This window comes from Podarcis cretensis, assembly GCF_951804945.1.
Source record: "Podarcis cretensis genome assembly, chromosome: 2".
In the NCBI taxonomy this organism is placed as follows: Eukaryota; Metazoa; Chordata; class Lepidosauria; order Squamata; family Lacertidae; genus Podarcis; species Podarcis cretensis.
Genome location: NC_137171.1, coordinates 51,292,742 through 51,320,327, shown reverse-complemented (window position 1 = coordinate 51,320,327; position 27,586 = coordinate 51,292,742). Strand labels below are relative to the sequence as shown.

Sequence of the window (27,586 nt, the reverse complement as noted above, 5' to 3'; positions counted from 1 at the left end):
TCAGCTATCCCATCAGCAGCTGAAACAGTAGAAAGAGTTTGTCTTCCACTGTAAAGCTGACACTGACTTGCATGGCTAACATTGCACCAGCATTTGTGCGCGCGTATTTTACAGGAATATTTACAACCTCAGTGCCCATTCCACAAACAGCAAATTTACAAGTGGTCATAGGCATGTTTGCATGTAAATGTATCATTATTATTTTTTGTGACAAGGAACAATTACATCCAAAATCATATGCCACCATTGTGAAAGAGGTTGCAATGCATTTTTAAAAAGTATTTTAAAGTAGAACAAGCAAAGGGAAATGCTGAAGCAACTCCTCACATGGGACACCATTTGACCTAAGATCAACACAGGGTTTAGGGACAAAGATGCTTCAAATCATTTTTTATTAAAATTAGCAAGTTCTGCAAATAGCTTGGAGGTGGAAGAGGGGTGGGATTTTGTTTAGGTAAACAGAGCTGGGGGTAAAGGTTAAACACCATTCTTGGCCCTTATCTGAATTCCTTCCGCAGGCTCTGCTTTTAAAAAGACGGTGATGTTGCTTGTGGATTTCTCATATCACATCGAGTTTTGCTCTGCGTTAATCCTTGAAAGTGGCTGCATGCTACTGTGTCTCTTAAGGTTCCAGCGCACAGGGATTCTCTTAAAAATGAAAAATGAAAAAAACCCTGTTGTAACACTTAGAAGAACAGACTCTGTTAAGTATCTGCAGTTTGAAACAATAGCATAAGAGTCGTCCTGTGTTAGAGGCAGTATGAGTACTGGTTGCTGGGAACTGCAGATGGGGAGACAGTGGTTGTGCTCATGTTCTGCTTGTGGGACTCTGGTGGCCCTCTGGATACTGGAGGACATGGGCCTTTGGCCTGATCCAGAAACTTATGCCCCCACTGTGGAAGGATGTGTGGATCCAGAACTGGCCTCCACAGTCACTTACGTATGGACTCATTGTTAAAACCGTGTTAATGGAAGACAGTCTTACACAGCTACAAGTGATTGCCAAAGAAGAAGAAGAAGCAGGCTTGTCTTATGTTCTTATGATAAGATTCAGAAGCACAGCTAAGCATTGGAACAGCACCATCTATTGGACTAGTGCCTCTACCTGTTAGCTGACACTGCTGCTTTTATAATCAACAAAGTTTAACCCTAATGACTGACTGCACATTGTCTTAAGTTCCTTGACTAGCTGGAGACTTGATTAGAGGAGACTGAGAGGAGATACGATACAGTGGTACCTCTGGTTAAGAACTTAATTCGTTCTGGTGGTCTGTTCTTAACCTGAAACTGTTCTTAACCTGAGGTACCACTTTAGCTAATGGGGCTTCCTACTGCTGCCCTGCCGCCGCCAAGCGATTTCTGTTCTCATCCTGAAGCTAAGTTCTTAACTTGAGGTACTACTTCTGGGTTAGCAGAGTCTGTCACCTGAAGCATCTGTAACCCGAGGTACCACTGTAAAATGTAAAGGTAAAGGGACCCCTGACTGTTAGGTCCTGTCGTGACTGACTCAGAGGTTGCGGTGCTCATCTCGCTTTATTGGCCAAGGGAGCCGGCATACAGCTTCCAGGTCATGTGGCCAGCATGACTAAACCGCTTCTGGCGAACCAGAGCAATGTAGTCATCTTCAAATATATAAAGGACTGTCACAAGGAGGGTGGAGCAGGCTCGTTTTCTTCTGCTCCAGAAACTAGGACCCGAACCAATGGATTCAAGTTACAAGAAAAGAGATTCTGACTAAACATCAGTGAGAGCTGTTTGACAGTGGAATGGACTCCAATGAGAGGTGGTGGACTCATCTTTCATGGATGTTTTTAAGCAGACGTTGGATGACCATCTGTCATGTATGATCCAGAGATTTGTACATTACAGGGGATTGAACTAGATGACCCTCAGGGTCCTTTCCAACTCTAAAGTTCTATGATTCTAACTATTAATAAATGTAAAAATCAACAACTGGTGATAAAAGATCCTTTGCTAGCCTGAGCTTGGGAGAAAGGGTGGATATAACTATATTAAATAATAATTTGTCACTAAGAGAACATACACAATTCTGAATAACACAAACTCTCCCTTGTTAATAATTCAAACATCTTCCATATTATTTCACTAATGTTCCATGAAAAGTTTCACTTTGTCATTTTTAAAAACTCATTACCCTGGCATAATAAGAAAACATCTTTGCTGAATAACTGCAAGAATAAAAATGAGGCAAATGCCATCTTTCTAGATTCTATCCTTCCTTTTAGTCAACAGAGGGCAGCAGATACTTGTGCCAAGCATTTGTTTGGTTCCTGCAAACACCTCCAGCACATATGGCTCTCTGTGCCGCAGCATCCTCAGAGATCATAAAAATCATAGCGTTTGCGTACTGAGAAGAATAATGGGGGACAGACCCACGTAAGACACACTCTGACTTCAGTACATTACAGAACAGGGACTACCTATAGAACACTATTAATGTTTAAGATGTTAAGAGTTTGAGATTTCTAATAGAGAAAAGAGCACATGTTCATTCTTAGACTGATGCACAGCTATCAAGAGAAACAGAAAAATCCCAACACCAGAATGAGTCAGTCACAGAGCAAATTATACCACTTGCTGTGAGGATGCTCCTAGTCTATTTATTAACACAGACTATGCTGCTCAAACTTCTCATCTTTTCCTGGCATATCTGGTACATTTTGAGTGGACAAAAATGAAATTATGGTTACCAGTGTTAATGCCGATACCTCAGATCCACAAAGAAAGTCAGGCCTCTGGGGACATCTGAAGCCTAGCAGAGCAATCCGAAACCCCCTCCCCTTGCACTGGGTTGGGAAGGGGGTTTGGATTAGTTGAAGGTGTCCCTCTGCCTAGCCCAGCATTTTGGGCTAAACTGGCCTCCTTCTGGCTCCCACCAACTGAGACAAGCATCACTCTTCCATTATGCCACAAATTGTGGGTGGAAGTGCCATTGGTGAGATGCCCATCAGTAGCAACCAGTGGGAAGACATGAAGTGAGATGTTCCAGAGGTGGACCAGGGGTGCGGGTCAGCCAATCTGGGCCTGATCAATGTGCCAGCTTCAGGCTGGCATAGAAAACATAGAGCAACATTTGCATTGCACTCTTAACTTGAGAACAGGATAGGATAGCCATTACCAGAGGACAAAAACGAAAACAAACCTCCCCAAAACATCTAGGCTTCACAGATTCTTTAGACAAGGCTAAACTTACACTCATCCAGGAAGAGTGCATATCTTTCTCAACACTGATTTTAAAGACCTAGCTACATTTATTTAACAAAGTAGTTAGGGGAAAAGAAAAGTTTAGTCCATTTCAAAATAAAAGTCTAAAACTGGGTAGTTGGATAGTGCCCTGCCACATCTACACTGCTTGTTCTGAGAAAAAGAGAGGGCAAAAGATTACAAAAGATTAACTAACCATTTCCAGAGGTGTGTGTTGTCAAAGACTAGAAGCAATCAAGCTGGATGAAATCACACAAGTCCTCTATACTACACGGTTAAAGGGCAAGTATGGCCCCTGCCATGCCTCCTTGACCTGGTGCCCTCGAGATATTGTTAGACTCCGGTACCCATCAGTCCCAGATAGCATGGATAATAGTTGGGGCTGATGGGAATTATAGTCTAAAATCTTTGGAGAGGAGCAACTTGAAAAAAAATCAGTGGAATCTACACACATATAAAAAATGTTCTGAAAATGCATTTTTAAAGCGTTTTTTAAAAATGCATTGAATTTTCCATAAGGCTCACCATCACTATCTAGTGTCACATTGCATATTGCACTTAAAACACACTTAAAATGTTTTATTTGCAGCTGTATAACTGAGTCCTATCTGGCCAGATTTGTAGGAAGGTTAGAACTCCTCTCTGAATTTATGGGTGGAAAGGTGGGATAAAAATGTAAACATAGAATGATTTATGACATAGCACAGACTGAATGTGGACAAAAGCACCGCACATTGTCTTGGTAACCCCCGCAAAAACTCTGCAGTAGACTGTCATTAATATAGAATATGGGGTGAAGAAACAAGTCCTAGCATTCAGGAACAAAATAAAACCCAAATCAAGCAGGAATGACTTTGATTTTTAGTTTCTCTGCAAAACAATGAGAGGAACATAAGCAGACTAACAGAGCTTGTGATAAAGTCACTCCAGTAATAATAGAGAAAAATTAAATGTTTGCCAAAACTGTGCTGTGACTACATGTCTGTGTTTTCTTAACAAAGACTCTGCAAAATAGCAGGGTAAACAGCCAAAAGTCTCCTGGAAAGATGAAAGACATATGGTGGTTTCACAAGGATTTTCGGAGCTTAAGAGGAGAATAGTTTGGGTGTACGTGAGGTTATCAATGTGGCACATATAGGCACCACAATACCCCCAGACGCATCCTTTGTCACTTGGCAAGGCCACCTGCTCCTCCTAATTTTTGACTGGGTGTGTGGAGGGGGAGTTGTGGAGTAGGGTGCCTGTTTTTCTCTGTGCTTTGTTGTTTTGGATGTGTGTAGCTGAGCTTCACCAGCTTTTTATCTGTGCACCGGGGTATTTTGTGGTGCCCGTAACAGTTTATTTCACTTCCAAAGGTGCATAGTCCAAAACTCACTCCTCCAACAATGGGCAAGAACCATTCTGCCAAATTAAGCAACAATATCTTCAGATGCATCCAAATCTATTCAGCTTGGAACAGTTTGGTCTGCTATTTTTTTTTTTCAAATTGACATCCGGGAGTTTCCAAATGTAGATGAAAACAAGCTCTTCCATCTTCAGAACCAGAGTACCAAGTTTGGCCATGAAAGGTGACCAATTGCTTAGAGAACAGATGGACAGAAAAACAGACAATCCACTTTCCACAGTATATATTAGACTGGCAGAAAGCACCCTATGTTACCCAGAAATTGTTAGAAGGCAAAACATACTGACATTTGGAAATTTAATGAAATATATATGTGTGTGTGTTTTCTAAGGCTGTACACAACCCCTCCATCTGATCCAGGTCTGGCCAGGATTTAACCTGGAGCTGTAGCTCCAAATCATTGTGGGAACCAACCCTAGGGCAGGAGTCAAAGAAGCAGCTGCATGCATGGAACAAGCCTGCTTGCACAATGGGAGTTTTCCTCTTCTTCTCCCACACACCCGGAGGATTGGGGGGAATCTACCCCTAATGTTGTCAGCATTTAAAATCCCCAAAGTAAAACATACATCTGGAGAAGTAGGAAACACTGCCAGCCCTTGGATTCCCACTCATGATGCACGGACACAGCCTGCTTCTCTGTAGCATCTGCTTTGGAGAGTGCCAGGTCCTCTTCCTCCAGTGGGGTGTGGCCAGTGGCGAAGCTGCATGCTCCAGCACCGGGGGTGGAGAACTGGCGGGGATGTGGCTGGCGTGCCTCCTGGGGTGTGTGGTGCATGTCCTGGGGGTGTGGCATGTCGCCCACTGGGGTGTGGCGTGTGTCCCGGGGGCGTGGTGTGCTGCCTGCGGGGGCATGGCACCCAGCGCGGTGGGGGTACATACGGTGCATTTGGGGGGTGGCTGCGATGGTACCACCTCCCCAATGGTGCCGGGGGCGGTGCGCTCCCCCTGCCCCCTGTTCCTTTGTCAGTGTGTGTGGCAGTTGCAATATCTTCAGAGATGTCCAAATCAGTGCAGTCTTGGTGGGTTCGGTCTGCCATCTTGATTCGAATTGCCATCCAATTGTATTCAAACATAGCCCTATACCCGTTCCCCCATCTCAGGAAATGTCACACCAAACTGGGCCATGGTATCCTCAAAGGCATTTTGAAGCCCAGCAGATATTTGGTTCTCAAATTGTTTCTGAAAGTGCAAATCAGGTTGGTTTGCCTTTAAATACGAACTGAATTTAAATTTTCCCTCATTCCTACTGTCTCAAATTCTGCGTAAACTTACCTGGGCAATCCCCCTGACATACCCTCCAACATTTCTCTGAAGGAAATAGGGACGTCCTATTCCATAAATTTTTTTTTACTATTTACACACATACCCCATCGGACTCGGTTGTCCCAGCCACTCTGGGCAGCTTCCAACATACAGTATATAAAAACATAATAAAACATTTTAAAACTCTTCACTATACAGGTACAGGGCTGGCTTCAGATAGCCTGGGGATTGGATAACTCCATATCCTCCAATATTTATCCGATGAAAATAGGTATGTCCTATCATGCCCTCCAACATTTCTCTGAAGAAAATAGGGACATCCTAAGGACACAGGTGGCGCTGTGGGTTAAACCACAGAGCCTAGGACTTGCCGATCAGAAGGTCGGCGGTTCAAATCCCCGTGACAGGGTGAGATCCCATTGCTCGGTCCCTGCTCCTGCCAACCTAGCAGTTTGAAAGCACGTCAAAGTGGAAGTAGATAAATAGGTACCGCTCTGGCGGGAAGGTAAATGGCGTTTCCGTGCGCTGCTCTGGTTCGCCAGATGTGGCTTAGTCATGATGGCCACATGACCCGGAAGCTGTATGCTGGCTCCCTCGGCCAATAAAGCGAGATGAGCGCCACAACCCCAGAGTCGGCCACGACTGGACCTAATGGTCAGGGGTCCCTTTACCCTTTACCTTTAAGGAAATGTGGGGCATTCCAGGATCAAATCAGAAACTGGGACAGCTTCTATTAATCCGGGACTGTCCCTGGAAAACAGGGACACTTGGAGGGTCTGCATTGAACACAGTGATATTTACTTCTGAGTAAGCATGCACAGGATCAGGCTATGAGTCCCTTGAAGCATTTTGACTCTTGGGTTTCCAGACTTCCTCTCAGTGGGGTATTACTCCATTTGGCCAAACAGATTGCTTGTGACAAAATATTAGTGTTGCTTTATTAGCATCTCTCTCATTAAGACTTCTTTCCATTGTTTACTTTGCTGACAAGCTGCCTAGAATTCCCAGTTCTTCCTGTTAGAAATATGAAAACTATGTTCTCTTGAAAACAATGCTGCTCTAATAACATATTTTATGGACTGTGCAATGCAGCTTGCTTATAACTTGCTGTGGAAAGCCATGACAGTTTCTCTCTAAACTGAGCTCATGCGTTGCTTATACTAGTTCCAAAAGAACACAGTTGTTACTGGCTGTCTGGCTTAATTTTATGCACAAAGTATGTGCGCAGCAACAAAATCTGTGTCTCCTTACTGAGGGTCTGCTCACAAATAAGCGATTGTTTCATGATAATTTCAGATTCGGCTGCCTGGAAAAGATCTGTTTTCTAGGGATGAGTTTAGTAATCTCGGCTGCCCAAGAACAAGGTCCAACCACCAGCAATTTATGTAGAGGAGGCTGCAACAGGAAAATTAGATCCATACTGGATGAAGCGTGGAACATTCTGCCCATTTTTGCTGATGACACCAATTGTCACACCTGTCAGTTTGAGCTCGCAAATTTCAGTGATTTTTTTACTGTTTTTCTCTTCGGCACTCTATTTTCTGATAATGTTTTGAAATCGCATATAAGGAAGTAGTCAGAAAATGGCAAAATGCATGCATTTTTAAAATGCAAAAATTGTCATACTTAAGTCTGAAACAAACATCTGACAAAGCTCCAAAGACCTTCTCCAGATCTTTCAGGTCCACGTTCTTATAGTAGGTGGGGAACTTCTTGTCCTTTGGATGATGCTGGGCTATGACTCCCATCATCCCTGACCATTGGCCATGTTGGCTGGGGCTGATGGGAATTGGAGTCCAGCAACATCTAGAGGACCACATGTTCCTCACTCCTGCAGTATAAAGGTGCATGGTTTGTTTACTTGCCTACATGTATGTGAATTGTTGTTGTTTAGTCATTTAGTCGTGTCCGACTCTTCGTGACCCCATGGACCAGAGCACACCAGGCACTTCTGTCTTCCACTGCCTCCCACAGTTTGGTCAGACTCATGTTTGTAGCTTCGAGAACTCTGTCCAACCATCTCGTCCTCTGTTGTACCCTTCTCCTTGTGCCCTCAAGCCTTCCCAGCATCAGGGGCTTTTCCAGGGAGTCTTCTCTTCTCATGAGGTGGCCAAAGTATTGGAGCCTCAGCTTCACGATCTGTCCTTCCAGTGAGCACTCAGGGCTAATTTCCTTAAGAATGGATGCGTTTGAACTTCTTGCAGTCCATGGGACTCTCAAGAGTCTCCTCCAGCAACATAATTCAAAAGCATCCATTCTTCGGCGATCAGCCTTCCTTATGGTCCAGTTCTCACTTCCATACATCACTACTGGGAAAACCATGGCTTTAACTATACGGACCTTTGTTGGCAAGGTGATGTCTCTGCTTTTATGTATGTGAATAGTACACATCAATGTGCATTGGATATATGAATGTGCATGACGCTTTGCGGAGTGAGGTAAACAAAATGAGTTTATAATCTGATTTTTGACAGAGGGTGAGATAACAGAGGGAGAGGAAGAGAGGAAGACAGAGGGGGAAATATGCACAGATGCCGTCACATATACGCTTAGTTGAAACAAGGACAAACCGGTTAAGCCACAGGATTTCTAGAAGAGGTGGGATTAAAGGAAGCCAAGACATGACAAGAAGTGTCCATTGGAGAGTTCAAAGCATAACTGCTTCAAAGCAGGATGGGCAAACAGAAGCCCTTGTGGCTGCTATCTGGGTTGGTGGAGTGAAGGTTCAGAGACTGGGCTCTCAGGATATGAAGGCAGAGAGACAAGCAAAGGTCGTGTCCAAGGAAAGTAAGGACCAGGTTCCTGTACTGGACATAGGAGCAGATAGGAAGCCAGTGCTGGGGTTTAAGGGCAAGCATCTCCCAGTCTGAGTAATGAGAGAAGTGGCTGATTTTGGCAGAAGAGTCCTAGAAACCAGTGAGAAGACAGAGTCAAGAGTAGAGTGACCATGTGAAAAAGAGCACAGGGCCCCTACACCTTTCACAGTTGTGCGAAAGGTGGAGTTTCAGCAAGTGTAGGTTGTCATGTAATTGACAGCTGCACTTGTGGAAATTTCATCTTCTACCCTAGGTAAGAGACCTCTGTGGCCATTATCTGCCCAATTCCCTTTGCACATTTTTCAGACTGTAAGCAGAGAAATGCGACATCAGATGGAGCCCTCCCTCGCCATTCATTGAAACAAAGAAGCTACTGTTTGCAGTTACAAAGCAGCGGCCCCATCCCGAAACCTTTCTTCTAGGTCAGTCTGCAATAATAACTCAACAGCAAAGTGTAAATGGGAGAGCACATACCCCGTGAACAGTTGGAGGCTGTCTTAGTCATTCCTTGATGCAGAACACTACGTTTCTTCTTATATTTTATCTTCATGCTGAATTATTCTCTTAAATTACATGTGCTATTCATCTAACAGTAAAAGTAACAAAGAGCGACACCTTAAAGACTTATCAGATTTATTATGGCATAATTTTTCATGGACCAGAGTCCTTATCTGATGACAGTGAAGATGAAGTGGACTCTGATGCACAAGAGCATCTTCCATAACAAATCTTCTTAGTCTTTAAAGTGACACTCTTTGTTGTTTCTTCAGCTCCTCCTGGAAATTGTGCCACTGTTGTTTCCATAAAAACTTAAAAACAGCCCTGCTGAATCTGACTGAGGGCACATCTAGGCCAGCCTTTCCCAACCTGATTCCCTCAAGATGTTTCAAACCGCAGTGGTACCTCAGGTTAAGAACTTAATTCGTTCTGGAGGTCTGTTCTTAACCTGAAACTGTTCTTAACTTGAAGCACCACTTTAGCTAATGGGGCCTCCCGCTGCTGCCACGCCGCTGCTGTGCGATTTCTGTTCTCATCCTGAAGCAAAGTTCTTAACCCGAGGTACTATTTCTGGGTTAGCAGAGTCTGTAACCTGAAGCGTATGTAACCCAAGGTACCACTGTACCACTTTGGATACCTAGATCATATTGCCCTTACTCATATTGAATGTGGTCTACTACCCGCTTCTCCAATCAATTTTTCCTCAAAAAATGTTCCTGTATCAAGAAGCAATCGCCTAACCATTTAGTTCCCATGGCAATGCACCACCTGAAGTTTACCTAAGAAAAGGACACGCCTGCCCAGCAGATTTACCAGCCTGCCATCAAGTCCTATAATTTCAGCAGTATACTGCCATTGATACAGGTTTGTGCTTGTGTGGATGATGGGTTGTGTTGGCAAAGGGATCAGAATGCATGTTCATTACATAGCCAGTGCCGTCTAGGCTCCCTGCAAATAAACAAATAAATTCAAGAACAATGCTCAATTAACTGGTCATCTGGAAGCGCCACCTGTGTTGGGGATGGAGCGAAAAACTCAGCTGCACTCTGGTCTGCACACTTGAGTAACACACAGGCCTCTAGACCAGGCATAAGCAAACTCCGGCCCTCCAGATGTTTGGGACTACAACTCCCATCATCCCTAGCTAACAGGACCAGTGGTCAGGGATGATGGGAATTGTAGTCCGAAACATCTGGAGGGCCAGAGTTTGCCTATGCCTGCTCTAGACCATTGGCAATGCAGCTTTCCAACCTTCATGCTTTCAGATCAGCTTCTTTTGCCTCTGTAGTATAGGCCCTGTACAACATTCCATATACTGGCTCCTCTGAAACAGTGTTTAAACTCCCCTTTCCAGCCTCTTAGGCAATTAGAACCCAGGACTGTGCAGTGTTCCTGATCACTGGGATAATTTTCATTGTGCAGGAAAAGCACTGTTGCACTCAGGTCCTGCTTTCAGACTGACCATCGGCATCTGGCTGGCTACTGTGAGAACAAGATGCTGGCACTGGGCTGATCCAGCAGACACTTCTAATGTTCTTATGTTAACCTACCGGGGTTCTCGAAAGCTGCTCTTCTAGCCTGCTAGCAAGATGCATCAACAATCTATCTTGTAACCCATATCAAAGTACAAAAAGTTAAAAACAAGAAATAGTACAAGTATAAATTCTGTTGGGGAAAGTCTTAGTGAGCTTAGGAACATAAGAAGTTGCCTTATACTGAGTCCACACAGAAAGCACCCACATTCCCTTGAATTTTTTTCCCCAGATGGGAAGAGAACACTGTGAAATATGGTCACTGAATATTATGGTTAATCTTGGCTTCATTATGCTCTGCAGTTGCTACCTTGTTTGCCTCATCACAGGCTTAATCTAGGCGTGGGGGTGGGGAGTTGTCAGAGTACATGTTTATTCTTTGTTAGTAGGTTTCTGTTGATTATAAGGTGTGTGTTTGTTTTTTTAAAAAAGCAAGTAGAACAACTGCTCTTGAAATACACTATTATCACAATTTAATCTTGAGTACATCCAAGAGCAAGCCTTTGAACCTTGCTATGAATTGTTCCCTGGCTATGGTTGTTCCCATTTTACAGATTGGGAGCAAGAGGCCTATTAACATTAGGTGGGTACCCTCAGAATACTGTTTTATCGACTCCCCTATGAGGAAGTGTTACAGCATCTGCTGCCTTTTAGTTTAGAAAAATAGCAAGCGGAAGCAGGCATGACAGAAATACATAAAATTATTCTTGGTGTGGAGAAAGCAGATAAGGAAATCTTTTCCCCCCTCCGTCTCTCTCATCACACTAGAACCCGAGGCCACCCAATGAAGCTGCACGTTGGAAGACTCAGGACAGATAAAAGAAGGTGCTTCTTCACACAGAGCGTGGTTAACCTATGGAACTCACTGCTACAGGAGGCAGAGATGGACACCAGCTTGGATGACTTTAAAAGAAAATTAGAACAATTGCATGGAGGATCAGTGTATCAATGGCTACTAGATAGTTTGGCTAAGTTCTCCCTCTACTCTCTTCTTATGCTCTTAGACACGCAAGAAAAACATTATTTCAACAAGCCTATCCTAACACATACTTCAGTTATGCATGCTTGTTTTCAACATTTGCTGATTTTTATTTGCATATTATTGATAATTGTGACACACGGTTTTGTGTACACCACGTAGAGGTGCCTTTAAAATTTGTTAGGTTGCTTATACATTCCCCCCCCCCCAGCAAATACATACCAATAAATAAACAGACACCCATGTTCAAGACTTTGCAGAAACCGCAATGGCTATTTTTCTCAGGACATTAACAAATAATTAAACACACACACACACCCTTCTTCCCGCCGCTTGCAAACTGGATTCATCGCCTGTCACCCGCGCAGTCCCATTTCTACCAGCAGGTGGCAGAAGGCAGCATCCCGTTTTCTCCCGGCAGTGAAACAAACCCAGCCCAATGGTGCTATTCCATTCCCCCCCCCACGCCGTTTCCCTCCTTCTCTCCCCCCACTCCCGTTTTCGCCTTTCATCCCAATTTGCAGCCGGCGCTGTCTTCGCGAAAACTCCTCCCGCTGCACCTGAAAGAGGCTCCTATTGACAAACTTGGCTGGAACGAGGTGAGCGCTGGGCGGGGCTCCTCGCGGGGAGATTCGAGGCTCATTCAGCGCTACTGAAACGGGGGGGGGGGGCTGAGGAAGAGGCTCCGCTCGCTCGTTTGATAAGCAAGCTGCGTGCATCTAGACGCCCCCCCCCGCCCTCCGCTCCCCGTCCTTCCCGGATCCACACCCCCCTGGAGCCGTAGGAAGAGCTGGAGCTGGCATCGGGCTGCGCGCTGCCTGACAGCCCCAGCGCCAGAAGGCGAGCCTGGCGCGGGAGACGCCGCGTCCACACGAAGGGGCTGCGCCGGGTGGATCGGTGGGGGGGAGACCGGCTGGGGGGCAGAGCGAGGGCGGGAAGGCACCTGGTCCGGACTGATTCTTAGGCTGCTGCTTTTATCCTCTCTCTCGCTCCCTTTTTTAAACCCCACCCCTGACCTTATTATCTGCCCGTCCAAGATTAAGCGCAAAGACAGAAGCCCAGAGAGAGAGAGAGAGAGAGAATAGCCCGGACGATCAAGGAGACACCTGCGGATGGACGGGAATCAAACGGAAATAATACGTATATTTCTCTAGGGAAGGTTTTTTTTTTTTTTCTCCTTTAGGATTTTTTCCCCTTTCTATAAAAAAGACTTGCTGCCACGAAAAGGAGGAGGGGGCAGCGAAAGGCACCGGAGAGAATTTAAAGGACAGTTTTCCCTCCCTTTGTTGAATGAGAAGAACGGGGCCGGATCATCATGAGCACCAGCAGTAAGTACCAGACTCCTTTGCTTTGCTGGGGGTGGAACCGCGGCTTCTTTTTGCATTGGGACCAGAATGTCACAGGCAGCAAGAGAGACGTGGCAGTTGATCGGCTTAAGGTCTCTTTTCCTTCTTTGGTTCTCTCTTACCCCCCCCTTTCTTTCTTTCTTTCTTTCTTTTTAAATGGGGGCTACCTGAGTCCGTTGGCCCCCTTTCGCCCCTTCCACAACTGTATTTTCTGACAGCTGGGCTTCAACGGTATTGTCTCTGTGTGCTCTGTGGTTGGAAAGCCCTCTGCAGCCCCTCGTTCTACTCCAGTGTGTAGTCTACTCACTCTTGCCTTCAGCCTGTGCCACCCTGTGTGTAGACGCCGGTGTCAGCAGGATACCATCAGCGGGTGTCCCAGGGCAGAGTTCAAAGAGAGAGGCACTGGGGAATGTGCGTGTTGTGTCTCTCTCTCTGTGTGTGTGTTTGCATAAAGATGGGGGTACCAAGCCTTGACCTCTCCTCATACTATTCTATACTGGACACTAGTGTGCGTTTAAATAAAATAAAGAGAGCTATCATCAACCAAGGCACCACATCTGGATTTCTTAAATAAGTGGAAACAGCCGGATAGGCTGTGCAAAAATCGAGTGGGTACAGACAGGTGCCCATTTTATGGCACAGCAGAGCGATTGGCAATTTCAAGCTGCTGCCTCGCTCTCTCATTTTGTCATTCCCTTATTACTCTGTGTGCTGCTGCTGTTGTCCTCGCACCCCCCAACAACACACACATCTACTTTGTTGGCGAGGGTTTTGCCCCTTCCATTAAAGGGAAGCTAGCCCAAGCTACCTTTATAGCTTACGCATCATGCCATTTCGGGGAGAGCCCGGCGCTCATTGGTAGAGACACACACTTTGCACGCAGGAGGTCCCAAGATAACATCTCAGGATCTGGAGGAGCAAGGCTGGGGGAGATGAGGACCTCTGGCTTGGGACGCCACTGCCTGTCAAGGAAGATAATGCTGAGCTGGGGGAAGCATAAGGCAGCTTATGTGATAGCGGGCAGTTCAGTTTGTGGTAGTCTCCTTGGAATTTGACTTTGAATGACAAATAGCATCTTTGTGCACATAGCGAATGGGATTCTCATCAAACAGGGCAGCAGCCAGTGGATCTGGAGAAGGGTCCTAGCTCAGTGGGAAAGCATCTGCTCTGCATACACAGGGTCCTGGGTTCAACCCTGGCATCTCCCAGTAGGGCTGAGAAGAAGACCTGGAGAGACACTGCCAGTCAGTGCAGACAATACTAAGCCAGGAGGAGCAATGGTTTGACTTGGTACAAGGCATCTGCCTGTGTGTCTAGGAGTTCCATGCACCCCTCCTTAAGGTTCCTCTCCCTTTTTGCCAGCTCACTGGCGAGTCTGTTGTTGATCCTGGGTTTCTCAATGCAAGCAGGTGGTGCTGATGTCTCTTCAAGACGGATTGCACAGAAAGCATTCCTTGACAGCGCAGTTCAGCCCTGGGAACAGGCAGTTCTAGGTTTTGTAGGTTTTGTCAGAGACAAGTAAAACTTTCTGGGTGCCCTCTGTGGAAGCCACACCTGGGACTTGGGCTGGGTCGGTGGATTTTGGGGCAAGAGGAAGCTGGGTTAGCAGAGGCAGACAGTAGGCATCAGAACCTCATGGATGCACAATAACAAAAGGCATGGGGTGCTCACCTACCTCCGCCGTCACCTTCAGAGAACTGGTAAATAAATGGCCTTGAGGGGAGCAGAGTTCTCTTTTCTCCAGAGAAGATGGAATCAAAGGAGGACAGGATGAAGGGGTTCCTCTCAAGGGAAAAGGATACAGATACAAGACAACTGCTGCTCAGTAGCAGTTTCTTTCTCCAGAGCTTAATAATTAGTTTGGATGCTGATAATTACTGTTTGCAGGGCCCAGCATTTCATCCCTCCATCCTTGGGCCACTAACCGCTGCCCCCTGTCCATTTTGTGTGCTGTGTCCGCAACCAGCTACTTAAAGGGAAAATTACACATTTGCCACCAGCAGCCGCACGAGAGTTAGGAGAAGGAAACAGAGCAGTGTGCCCTTTCACTTGTGGCTGGGGTAGGGTGCCTGTGTTTGAACTTAAGGTCTCTGGGGTCAATTCCTAATTCTATAATGGCTGAGCCAACATGGACTTGGCTCAGATTGGCTGAGTCAATCTGCCACGCCACATTTATGTGCCTTTGTCCTCCTTTCTGTAGTGTGGCACTGAGATACTGAATGGTACCCTCACCTCACTTTGCAAAGTGATTTGTGCTTGCCCCCCATGGTACAATGACTTATTTTTTTATGAAGCAATAAACTTCCCATTTAGATGAATCAATAACCAAAAATTATGAACTCTTGGATTGTCCAGGGCACAGAAACACAGTGTCCGAAACTCCCATGGTTCTAGGTGCATTTTGCAACAAGGAATTTCATTAGCGCAAGCAGTTTCTGATCTCTGGGCGCAGTACTGCACCTAAGATTTCAGATTAAAACTCCAGAGTGGAAGGGAAAGAGGACCTTTTTCTGTCTCCCCACTTCCAGCCACCCTCTGAAGACTGGAGAAGAGACTCTCTTAAGAATATTGGGGGAGGGGCAGGCAGGGGAAGCATGGCTTTGTTTTTTGTACTCTTCAGATAAGGACTAGACCAGGTGAAAAATGAATATGAGATTTTACCTGCAGTTCGTTCATTTTCAGCTTTGTATTCTTGTTATAAAAAAGTGCACCTAGACATTCCGTTGTTGCTCCCATAATCTACGTTTAAGGTGCCATTTAGGTCCTAACTTTCATATCTCAGCTTCTAACACTGCACAAACATACAGGGTATGTCCACCTTTCTGCTGTGGTGCCCATAGCTCTTTTCATAATACATGATTGTTTATCAGCATGCTCCAAACTGGAAGACCCTCGTTATGATGGTTTTGGATAGACATGGAGGAAATAGCTTGTATCACAAGAACTTGTAGCGAGATGCAACCCTTGCCAGCGAAACCTGTCCACCTGGTAGAGGGGGTGTGTACACTGCTCTCACTGAAGGAGAATTGACAAGCGCTGTGCTTCTCTTTCTCTCCCCCCCCCATTGGGATTTATTTGTTTATAAAATGTTTATACTGCTTAATATAGTAATTAAATAAAATATCTGTATAGTTCACACAAATGCAATAAGAACACGTTATTCAGTCATTTTTCCTAAAAACCAGATGAACAAACAAAATACAACAGTGGATCACAAATAAAACTGAGCAGGTACAAATAATAATATTACCGGTAATAATGCAGAAGAAGAGTCAGAAAAGCAACCATCCACTTATGTGGAAGAAATGAAAGGGGTGCAAGTGGATTGAAGAAGGAATGCCCCCTCACCCTAGTCCTTACTAATCCCATCCACTGAGCATCATGCCAGCTCCTACCTCCACAGTCCCATCCTATGTTTTGGTCACCATAAAAGTGTGCTTCTAGGCCAGTATTCTCCACCTTGATACTGTCCAGCTGTTTTGGACTACAACTCCCATCGCTGCTTGCTGGGGCTGATATGAGTTGTAGTCCACAATAGCTGGAGGGCACCAGGTTGGGAAAGGCTGTGCTAGAATGTGATGAATTCTTGGGAATTAATGTAGATTTTTTTAAAAATACCAGGTTGGTATCAATAGCAGATGGCATGGTGGGGGCTGCAGTACTCAGCTGACGTTTGATCAGTCCCATTGGTGCTGCTTCCCATGAGAAAGATGGGAAGGGATGAAGTGGCAATGAGGTTGGTGTAGTGCAAACACGCTGGCAAAACCCATCCAGTGCTGCCACTGGTGAATTTGCACAGCACTCCCACCTCTATGCTGCCTTGCCACTCCCTCTTTTATCTGCCAGTAAGCAGCAGAATTGAGGTCCTTTGAGTGCCCCTCACCACCACCTCGCCATACTACTACCGCCAACCTGGGATCAGAACATCATCATTGATGTGGGTCTCTAAGCGACTCTGTGATACTATAAGTGTGGGAAGCTTAAGTGGTACACTACCCCTTGGGGACTGATATATAACCAGCCATGCAGGTATTTGGCTATAGTCCTAAGCACATTTTCTAAACATTAAGTGCCATTGAGTCTGAGAGATGGACTTCTGAGTAAACTTGCTTCGGATGGCAGTACATGCCAAGCACAGTCCCCTGTGTCCTGAAGTAGAATACTAGGCTAATGCTCTTAGCGGCTTCCATTCCACTCTGGTTTAATTCTACAGCTTACAAATTCTCCTGTGTTTCCTTTCATTCTGGCTAAGACAATCCATGGGCAGGTACTTGGCGACAGCCATCATAGGAAACCTCAGCACAATGGCAAGCGACCTTCTCTTCCTCTTGTAATTCAGACTCCACTGCAGATGGACTGTGTCATATAGGCAGAAAAGGTCTGTTGCAAACTTAGCCAAAACAAAAAGAGCTTTGCCTGAATTGGGGCGGGGATGTTAGCCTCCGAGGAAACGTGGCATTATTTCGTGTGGGGCAGTGCCCATTAAAAAACCGTGTTTTGAGCCAGTTAGGGAAAGGAAGTGGTGGTGATGGAGGCGTCAGCTCCTCTTCAGATCCAAAACCAGTGCATGAAACCTGTTGCATGGCTCCCCCCAGAATGCATCTCTAATCTTTAATGACACTAGCATACATAATATATTCTCCTGTAGGCCTGATTCCTTCTGTTAACAACTGTTCTCTTGCTAGAAATGTGCCACTGAATCCTTTCTATAAGTTCCCTAACCCGAAATACCATCCAGTATGTGTGCTAGATGAGAAGATAATTACCCTTGAGTCAACTCACAGCTATGTCAAGCACTCCCATAACGCAAGCGCAGGAATTGAAACTATGCCTTGTATATGACAGAGCAAAGATCTCCCAGACAAGGAGACAAAAGTGTCTGCTAAAATGAAGGGACCAGCATGGTTCAGTGGATGTTGGCTTGGTTTTGGTCTTGAGAGATCTGGGTTTGGATCAACGTGGGTTGCTTTGAGCAAGCTACAATGTTTCAGCTTTGGTTTTTCCACCTATAAAGGTAATATATTTATGTCCCACCTTGCAGGCTTGTTGTGACAATAAATGAGATTGGAATCAAAGAGCACTTTTGCAAACTACAACTGCTGTTGTCCTGATGAAACCTAAATCATTTTTTCTCACATTTTCCAACTGCTCAGCAAGAAAATCTCTGCTGATGTCAATCGGCACCCTGTCCCACTCGCTTTGGAGGAATTTTGCCAGTTTATAGCAGCTGAGTATCTGCCTCATAGATTCCTTTTAAGCCTCTTATTTCTAAGCCATGTGTTACAATAATATCAGGGTTCTGTCTGGAACCAGGAAGGGACAGGAGAGCAGCTGCTTTGCCCTAAACACATCTTATTGTGCTTGGGTATCATCAAAAGCCCCTGCCCGTGAAATGGCCACCGTGCAGGTGTCAACTGAAATTGCATCAGCATGATAGCAGCTCAGCATCATGGGCCACTTGGGCTCAGTGGCTCCCTGAGTGGCTCAAAGTCCTCTGTGCAGTTTTCTGCAGGTTGCTGCAAACCATCGGCAGGCCTCAGTGTTGTGGTTTGTTTTCTGTCAAGGTGCCAGGATTTGTTGTGCTCTTCGTGTATTTTATCTGAAAAGTGCAGGTAGCCTACACATCACGGTTTGCTGATTGTTCAAAACCACAAGTCTGGCATTTCAAGCCAAGATAGACCCTGATTCTTTTTGTTGGTGAGGGGCATCTTATGATGGGCACACCTGTTGCTATTTATATGGACTCCCATGATCAGGCCATGTAAAGTATATTGGAGCAATGCTACAAAAGAACAGAAAGTTCCGCATTCTCTCCGTTTCGTAGGGGGTCGTGACATGAAGTGATACAGGAGCTTGCTGGGGAGAACTGCACAGTGAGAAGAAAGGCTCTTTGTTCTTTCATTGATACTGGATTTAATATGGCATTTGAGAGGGTTGGACCAGGAGCTGTTACATTGGTATTTACATGTGTAAAGCTATTAATATATCTCCTGAAATTTAGCACCACTAATTAGCTACAAAAGGATTCATAAGGTTATAAATAGGTACATCGATGCCTCTGAGCATTTCTATTGAAGCTGGGTCCCTTGGTACAAGCCACTGCCAGGAAAAACCACAGAGAGGAACTCCGTACACCCCCACCCCCTCACCCCAATTCTGCCAGCTATCAATTTCTGGTCCCAATATTAGGACACATGTTATATGTCACGGGAAACAGGAGACCAGCCACACATACCTGCAATACCACATGAGCAGTTAACTTTTATGCCCATCATTCTATACATCAAAGCCCATATTCTGTGTGTTTTGTTTTGTTTTGTTCTAATCTCATTCATTACTCTAGCTCTTTTCATTTACTATCAGATTGCCTTCTATTTATTTAAAGTTACCATTTGTGCACATTGCACTCATTTTCCTCAGCTAACAAGTACCAGGCACTAATTTTTGTAGTAGGTAGGGGGATAATTCTTAGTATCTTTGAGTTGGACTCCTTCACAACCACATAGAGACATTACAAGACTCCTGTTTCTTATTTTATCATCTGCGTTAAATGCGTTTATGAATGAATGTGTTGGCACACAGTCATAAATGTATATATTTAGTTTTGCTTGAAAGAGGGGGGGGAGAGAGAGAGAGAGAGAGAGAGAAATAGAGAGAGAACCTGAGACTGCAATCTGAAGAAGAGGTAACATGTTTTGAGTCATGCATGAATCAGAATTTTCCAGTGAAAGTGACTGGCTGTCATGAACTGGCAGGACAACAAGGAGGATGGAGAGGATCATGGTGAGGGGTGTAGACTGGAGTGGGACACACTGGGGCAAGCTGTGGGTAGGGAAGGAGAGGTTGGTGTAGGAAATACTCATGAGATGATGGAGGATGACAAGGGGATGGGGGTCAGTGCACAGGAGCCAGAGCAGCAGGACCCATCCCCAGAGCCAGAGGGACCCCTGTCCTCATGAACATGGTGGGTTCTGAAGCACAGGAAGTAGCGGAAGGGGTGCTCCTGGAGGCTGAGGCAGGCAAGGGCCCACAGCCCAGCTCCCTAGCTGGCCAGGTGGGGCTCGCTAGCTCTGGGAGGTGGTGTGTGATTCCTCAGCACAAGCTTCCTCAAACTCCAAATGTTTTGAGACTACAATTCCCATCCTCCCTGACCACTGGTCCTGCTAGCTAGGGATCATGGGAGTTGTAGGCCAAAAAACATCTGGAGAGCCGAGTTTGAGGAAGCCTGCCTCAGCTAGAGTAGGCTTGGAGCAGGTAAGGATCACCTGCCTCATCAAGCCCAGGTGCTGCAATCAGCATGCAAAGTAAAAAAGGGAAGCAGAGCTGAAGTGTTGTGTCTGCTCAACTGCCCAAGTTGATGGACCTTGGTTTGGATGCTCCTGGATGTCTACGGGATGATGCTTCCGTTTGGACTTTTAGACACATGGATTGACCCTGGACTGGGGACTTGACATACCTGGCCTTGCTGCCAGGTAGGCCTGGGGTTCGGAACACTAGCAGGCAATTCAGGACAAACAAATGAAAGCGTTTCTTCTCCCAGTTTACTTGGGATAGCCCTGGCTGCCAGCCTTTTCCTCTATAGTCTTCATGCTACCCTTGTAGAATTCAGCAGGGAGGAGAAGAGGAGCCAAATGGGCATTTGTGGGCTCTGCCCGTCTTTTGCTCTGTCTCCACCTGCTGCTGGGCTCCCCGCTTTCTTCCCCACCAGTCCCGATGGGCACCAGCTACAACTGGGCCAATGTAGCCTTACAGCTTGATCTTAACTATGTTTGCTTATAAAGAATGAGAACTGAATTCATCAAGGTTTACTTCCTATCAATAAGAATAGGATTGGTAGTTTTCATCTGAATGCTTCTTGACACCACTGGCCTCTGATTATTATTCTGCTACTGCTGTTTAAAACAGTATCACCAGGAAAGAAACTATTGACTGATTCCTAGTCCCACACAAGCACTACAGCAAATAGAACCAACGGTCTTCACGTATCTTCACAAGCTTCCATTCCTGCCTCCCACACTGCGCCAGTTCTGTGCCCTGTTTTCCAAATGCTGTGGAGCATTGCAAAGGGTGGTTCATTGATGCAGGGCTATTGACCTGAAATGAACCGCACCTATGTAAGTGGTCAATGAGTCACTTCTTGAGCATCCTCCAAACCTTGCACAGTACTCTGGCTTGCCACGGTGGCCGCTGCACACTTGTGTTCAGCAGGCTCCTCTCCTAGGAGTGGCAGGCTCACAACAAAGCACCCTTGTTTGATTTACTCTCTGCTGGGGGGGAAAAAGAACATGCATGAGTGAAAATCCACCCAAAGGAGATTAAACTGAGCTAACCCTGATGAGTATCTGTTTGGTTCTTCCTGCAGGGCAACTAACAGCACAGCCCTAACCAAGGTCACTTCCATATGTTTGAAGCACACTGATACCACTTTAGCCATCATGAAGAAGCCCGAGAGCTGCAGTTTATTAAAGCTGCTGGGAACTGTAGGTCTGTGAGCCCAGCACCCTTAACAAACTATAGTTTCCATGATTCTTTGGGGAAACCCATGACTGTTAAGAGTATGCATGTATGGTGTGGATGGGACCCATGTCTGATCAGAAGTAAACTCTACTAAATTCAGTGGGGGTTGATCCCAAGTGGAATTAGGTTTGTATTCTAAAGATGCATCACCTTCAGCAAATCGCTTCAAACTTCTGTCATGCTGTTGCTCCTCTACTGCCACTGCTACTACTATGGTTACTTTTAGTTCAACTTCTATGCTTTTCAATTGCCTCAGCTGCAAGGAAGAATGATCAACGGTCCAACACCTGAGCGCAAAGCACCTTTGACTTCACTTCCACCCCCCCTCTCTTATCTTGGGACAAGACTCAAGCGCCATGGAAGCAGGAAAGAATTACCTATGAGGGCTGGTGCATGGTTAGTTTCATCAGAAGGATGCCACTGAAAACAATCTGTCTGGGCCAGATTCAGCTAATCAGTTGCTCTAGAGAAACCCTTAGTGCAACCCTGGCAAGGCTTTAAGTGGCCAAGAGAATTCCCAGAACAGATCAGCAGAGGGAGAGAAGAATGTTCTATCTGGCAAGCGGAAGGGCTTACGCTGATAGAACAATTGTAATAGTGTGATGTTGAATTCCTCCCTAGGTGTCAAATTATCTCTGCTCCAGTTGTGATATTTAGAACTCTTTCCCATCTGGATCACCACTGTGTGTGTGTTCACAGCTTTGCTTGACATTCTTGATAGTCATGGAGCATCTGGGGCCATGCACAGGTCAATTGTAGTGGTCCATCATGTGATGACTGGGGAATGGGAGATGGTTTTAACTGGGAAAATGGTGAAAAAGCACCCCTGGAAGGAGCAAGTGCCAAAAAGCTCCCTGTAGAGGCTGCATAGGCCATGCTGATTCCACAGTCCCTCTTGGGTTAGTCATGTAGATGTCACAAGGATAGGGGGTGGGTTATCTCCTGATATTCTCAAGGAGGGCATTAGCTCTGTCGTGCATTCTTGTCTGGGAAGCTTCAAGCAGCTCCATATCTTCAATACTTCAGCATTCAGCCTATGGACAGAGTGTGATTGGAGCTGTGAGTTCTGGGTAGCAGTTGTCTAGTAATCACCATGCCATGGCAGAAGAGGGTGGATGTTAAGTACCTTATAGGAACAAGAGCACTGAATGACTATTTCTGTCATCTAAATCAGGGATCCCAGTTACGTCCACTAAGTATTATTGCACAGTAATCTCCAGGGACATGTGGTTACAAAGTGTTTACTAGCAAACTCTATTAAGTCCCCCTGTAATTAAACAAGAACCACATGGCACTGGCAATCTTCTGCCCCTGTGTGCTCTTCCCCTTCTCTTGGTGAAAGGCCTGGGTGCAGTTTCCTATGATGAGTGATCAGCCATCATGGCAGAATTTGCCGAGGTGTTTGCTGCTACCTCAGGGACTCACGTGAGTGAATGGGGAGGACATGGAACCAGCTCTTCTACATGGGCTTGATGAAATAACAGACATTGTGGGTGGAGATGACAGTCACTAAGAGCAGTCCTCTTCATTCTGCACATATACTTAAGCCAGGGTTAAAACCCTGTGAATCAAATGTCTGCTATTGGTTTCCCCCCTTGTTTATCGGACAGTGGAGACTCTGATGGATTTCAGCTGGCAAGTAAAAACAATTCTATTCTCCCAGGCATTTTGAGTAAAATTAGTAACCACTCTTTGGCTTTATTGTTCTCCTGCAGTTGCTCTATAGTTGGTTTTCTATTAACTCAGTTGCTTTTAATAACTTACATTTTATGTATTATTTTGTGCATTGTTGGAAACTGCCGTGGGATCACAGTGATGTGGTGAACAGCAGTCTAGAAATTGGAGAGGTGTATAGCTTCTAATATTATCGCAGAAATATGACAAATAAGGGTGGTAGTTTTTAAGGGAATAGAGAAGACTAATAAAAGATTGTGCTGCTTCTTGTGATTGTGGTTTTGCCACTTTAGGGTAGGGCAAATGCAGTAGGAAACCATGATTTCCCACTATATGAATGAACCTGTGTGAATCTTGGTCACATGTACTTCCCTCTCTCCTTCCTTGTGAGTGGCTGCATGGAGTAGACTGGAAATGTTCACCTCTCCTTCTAAAAAAGCCATTGTTCCCTGTCTGCACTCACAGAACTGTGGTTTGTTTAAGCATGGCTTGTTAGAATGAATCAGGATCAAAGTGTGGTTAAAGTGTGGTTTCGGTTCCTTACTTGTTCCAAACCCACAGCTTAAAGAAACTACAGTTCCAAGAGTCTGAATGTAGCATGGGTTTGGTTATAAGCAAAGGCAAAAGCTTCTGATTGCTATGTGGCTGCACCAGAGGTGAGAACACACAAATGTGATGTTTGTGTCGGCTTGTTCATGTGGTGAGAAACAATGGCTCTCTGAAGAGCCTATTGCCTTACTACAGTCATCTGATCTCTCCTTGGATGGAAGAGCTCAAAGCACAAATAAGAATCATGGTTTATCTGTGAATCATCTAGTCTCAACAACGTGTTCAACTTGTCATGCAATATGCTTAGAATTTTTTTCCATTAACCAAATCTATTTTGGAATCCATTGCCCAATGAATGGGGTTGTCTTTCAGTATATTGGATGTGTGACATCCTGACATGGTGTTTTCACTTTTATTTATCCATGGGAAATGGTTCTGTGATCCATCCAACAAGTGTAAGATGTTCCTTCTGAACTAGAACCAGTAAGAAATATAGAAGTGGCTTGGAACCTTACTTCCCATGAGTGGAACACTGCTCAAGGGATACTCCTGCTGTCGGGAGGTTATTTTCACAGATTCCCCTTTTCTCGTCTGCAGCCTCCACTCTCATCCAAAAAAGTTAGAGGGGCTCTTTGCACAGCATAGGAGATGTTGCCTTCCCTGCCCCCACAGCGGGAGGCTCTATTGGATCAGAATACCCTTTGTGAGTAGAATTCACAGAAGGGAAACTCCAGCTTCAAGCTGTAATAATTCACACATTCATTACAGCAAACCTACACAACTTGTGACTCATTGAGCCTTTCTTGGATCTTTCAGTTGCTTGGCAACCTGTTTTTCACAGGCCCAGGCCGGCAGCAACACCCCCTCATGCCCCCTATATAGGCGAGCCCCCTATATGACTGCCATATATGGCTGCTGAGCTTCAATTTGGCTTGATCTCACTCACAAGTTCTGCAGGCCTGCATTACAGTCGCCCGTCCATTAAAAATAAATTAATCCTGCCAGCAGCATACATTTTTCCACCCTAGGTTAACCTGCTTGTCATCTCAAGCATTTCCTCCTTGGCCCTCTTGCACCATGGGCAGTGGCTCTCTGAGGACAGGAAGAGGGCAAAGCTCTCTAATTCCACCCCTACATTTGATGGATATCAATCCAGAACATCAACTGGAGAAACTGAATTATTTTAAGTGCTTGGCGTGCCCAGATAAAATTGTGGGCAACTTTCCTAATGATAGCAGTGCACTTAATTTGGCTGAATAATCATATTTGCGATAGTGGCAGGGTGGAATAAATGCATTATGGGGCACAGCCCAATGTCTCCCATTGCTTTCTAAAATCCAATGGGCAGGGCACACACTCCCATTCGTTGGCTGCTGTAGCCTGATGTCACATCAAAGCAGAGGCTTAATAAATGTCCTTTGGACGCCTAATTAGTAAGTAGACCAAGACTTCTTCCACAAATGCATCCTGGAGAGATGAAGCAATGTTGGCAGGGCAGCTGGTGAGAACAAGAATTGATGAGATAGGCACCAACATACAAAAATTGTTGGAAGAAACTCTGCCACTGTGTTACAGCCTTTCTCTCTATACTCCGTGCTTTTTGCACCTAAAGCACAACTTTGGCAATTACAGTGGAACTCCAGAGATTTGCTGAAATTATATTAAATCCTGCAGTACAGATACTCTGGGCTTTCTTCCTGCTATCTTTTTAGTCTCTCCCAAGCAAAATGGCCAGTTAATCTAGATACACGTAGGTCTATTTAGTTCCCCTAAATTTCAACTAAAATTGTTCCTGGACTCTACAGACATCAGATACGAGGATCACATGGTTTGATTTTCCTCCATACACACAGAGAAAGACAACCATCTCCCTGCACATTGAAAACTAGATATAACAGAGACAGGTTCTCCTGATTTTCTCACCTAGGAAAGCATCCAAATATATAATTCCTCACATGAAGTTTGAAGTGGAAAAAATCTAGGAATGATTTATTATTAGCTCATCTGTTTGCATGAATCAGGCATATGTAAGATTAATGCAAAGGCAAGTTCTAGCAACAGATGCAGAACTACATTAGGTTTTGGATTCTGTAGCAGATAGTAGTATCCTTTGGAAATAAGAGTTGGCTGACCAAGAAAAGGTTCATATTCTGTGTAAGTCTACATTCCTACCAACAAGGATGCTCCGTAAAACAAATTTACCCTCTTAAATCTTTCTCTGAATAGTCTTCTGCAAAGTTCATTGTTGGTTACCTGCCAAAAGCAGATATTAGAAAGCAGTATTTGACATCTGGTAGTATATTGTAGTTGATGTGATATTTGATATTTAACAGTATTTGGTATCTGACCATCAACAGTTGATAATATTTGATATTTGACACCTGTTGCTTTGCATCTGATAGTACTTGATATTTGGCAACCGGTTCCCTTATCATACCTAATATTTGACTATAAATATTTTCCAGCCTATATTTTATATCTGGTAGCATGAGGTATTCTGTAGAATGCAATCCATTGTTTCATTCGATACCTTGTGATGGCTTCTTCCCCTTGATCAGAGGCACTTGCTGGAACATGTCAAGTGGCACTGCTGGAATTTCCTGACATCCCAGCTGTTGTCAATATCACCAGGACTTTAGAGAAGAAGGGCGGAGTGGGGTGGCAGAGTGCGAGGGAAGACTGGACTTGTATTTCAAGCACTGATCAGGGTTTGAAATGTATTTGAAATAAAGTGTGACCTTCTACAACAAGAAGAGTTAGAAATGGTGAGGAGCATGTGAAAATTCCTCTCTAGACTGTCTAGACTCTAGATAGGAGTGTCTCTAAGTTTGAGTGATTACAGATGACTATTTAAACACTATTTAATATATTATGGTGTGTATATAAATATTAGATAAGCTTGACAGATAAGGTAGGTGGGGAGAATTTTTACTACAGTTGATTAAAAATCTAGGGAAACAGGGGAGTAGTGAAATTTTCCTTATCACTTAGTTGTTTAAGAAGACCCATGATGACAGCCAAGTGCAGAGCCATGGGTCATGTGTCTCATCCCAGCATGTGGAATGGCTACATTTTACCCCACAACAGGTACAAATGAGTGATTGGTGGCATCAGTGCTGGACTGTGGAAGTGAATGGTCATCCATCTCACCAAGTAGTTATATGCACATCACCTTGAGCTGTTATTTGGTAAATGGCTCAGCCATTTCATTTAATGGCTTTAAACTCCACTAAATTGCCCAGCCAAATGTTAGATTGCCACAGTAATTCTGTTACCAGTGTCCCCTTCCGTTCTTTGCCACTGTAAAGCTTATAACCTTGTTTCCATGCCATTGTAGCCCCACAGCCAAATCAGCCATAATTGGGGTTAATAACGAGATAATTGCATTCTGAAATGAAATCTCTGGTTTTCTTCCAGAAGTGTAGATGTTGCTGGTCAGAAAAGGTGTAAACTTCTCCAGCCTGTTCTTTTGGTTCTCTGCCGTTCCCTTTTCTGGTCTCTGATAACACCGCAGAGCCACTAACAACTTTGAAATCTGCATTTGGTGCAAAGCCATATAATAGAATTGTTATTTGTTATTATTAGTTTGCAAACCACCAGAAGTTTTCTAGGCACTATACAAAGATTTAAAAGCAACACAGTCCCTGTGCCCACAAACTAGTAAACACAGTACAAAAGGAAAATGAGAGGTTACAGGATAACAAGTATGTTCAGCCACAAATTGTTTGTTGTTGTTTAGTCGTTTAGTCGTGTCCGACTCTTCGTGACCCCATGGACCAGAG

General features: G+C 44.9%; 1 protein-coding gene across 17 annotated transcripts in view; it reads left to right on the top strand.

Annotated features, from left to right (window-relative positions):
• Positions 1–12,163: 12,163 nt before the first annotated feature.
• ABLIM3 (actin binding LIM protein family member 3) overlaps positions 12,164–27,586 on the top strand; it is a 144,677-nt gene continuing 129,254 nt past the window's right edge. For 3 of the 17 annotated variants that reach the window (XM_079964814.1, XM_079964813.1, XM_079964810.1), the window contains exon 1: positions 12,407–13,046. In XM_079964814.1, coding sequence (XP_079820940.1) covers positions 13,034–13,046 — 13 coding nt within the window. In that variant the 5' untranslated portion in view covers positions 12,407–13,033. Of the gene's footprint in view, positions 12,318–12,396; positions 13,047–27,586 lie in introns of those variants that run through there. The other 14 variants (XM_079964816.1, XM_079964822.1, XM_079964811.1 and 11 more) reach the window with 9 other exon arrangements.